Source organism: Micropterus dolomieu, unplaced genomic scaffold, assembly GCF_021292245.1.
Source record: "Micropterus dolomieu isolate WLL.071019.BEF.003 ecotype Adirondacks unplaced genomic scaffold, ASM2129224v1 contig_2639, whole genome shotgun sequence".
NCBI classification, from domain to species: Eukaryota; Metazoa; Chordata; class Actinopteri; order Centrarchiformes; family Centrarchidae; genus Micropterus; species Micropterus dolomieu.
In genome coordinates, this window is record NW_025731629.1 from 1 (window position 1) to 920 (window position 920).

The following is a 920-nucleotide window of genomic DNA, read 5'->3' on the forward strand; positions in this document are numbered from 1 at the left end:
GGGGCCAGGACTGGACAGGATGGTGTCTGGAGTGATGGAGCGGTACCGCCAGGCATGTGTCCCCCCGCCTGTGCTGCTGTATGTGGACTGTGGCTGCTGCGTGAGCGAGGGGGAGAGCAAGCTGCAGACCAGGTTTGCACAGTGGCCAGACATCCACATAAGACTGGACATCTGGCATTTCATGAGGAGGCTGGCTGTCGGTTGCACCACCGATGCTCATCCCCTCTACCCCACCTTCATGGGCTGCCTGTCTGCATGTATCTTTGAGTGGGATGCAGGGGACCTCAGTCTGTTGCGGCAGGCTAAGAGAGAGCAGCTCAGACAGGAGGGTGTGCCAGCGCTTACTGATATCCTGGTGGACAGGAGAATCACTAAGAAGGAGCTGAGCCAGTACTGCAGAAGGAGGACGCGCGGGGAGAAGGGGACCATCAGCCTCATCGAGCAGCTGCTGCAAACACTGGAGGGTCCAAAAGGGAGAGACCTCATGGGGGTGCCGCTGCTGGAACAGGTGCGCATGGAGCACATCTGGCGGGTGCAGAAACGGCACGTCAAGTGCATCCAGGACGTGCCAGGTGTGCAGCTGTACACAGTGACAGGCACCACCACCACCAAAGGCGGCGTTGTCCTGACCAGGTACCGCTGTGCCAGAGGGTCCACGTCCCTGGAGTCGTTTCACTGCCACCTCAACAGGTTCATTCCAGGTTGGTGTCTCTCTTGTGGGATTTTAAATAATTTGTAAGGTTTTTTTCAACACATTTAAAGATTGAAAAGCAAAACCATATTTTGTTGTTTTCCCAGGAACCAGTGCAAACGCACTGAACTTCCAGTTGTACCTGCTGGAAGGCCTCAACAGGTGGAACCAGGATCGAGGGACTGCAGCAGTGACCAGCAAGCCCTCATCTCTCCTCACCTACGCCGGG

The 920-nt window shown here is 56.4% G+C and overlaps 1 protein-coding gene across 1 annotated transcript; it reads left to right on the plus strand.

Annotated features, from left to right (window-relative positions):
• Window positions 1-10: 10 nt before the first annotated feature.
• LOC123964458 lies at window positions 11-914 on the plus strand (the record flags this gene model as incomplete). The annotated part of the gene is made up of 2 exons (XM_046041432.1): window positions 11-701; window positions 799-914. Coding segments are annotated over exons 1-2 (798 nt in total), but the record flags the coding sequence as incomplete, so codon positions are not given.
• Window positions 915-920: the final 6 nt, after the last annotated feature.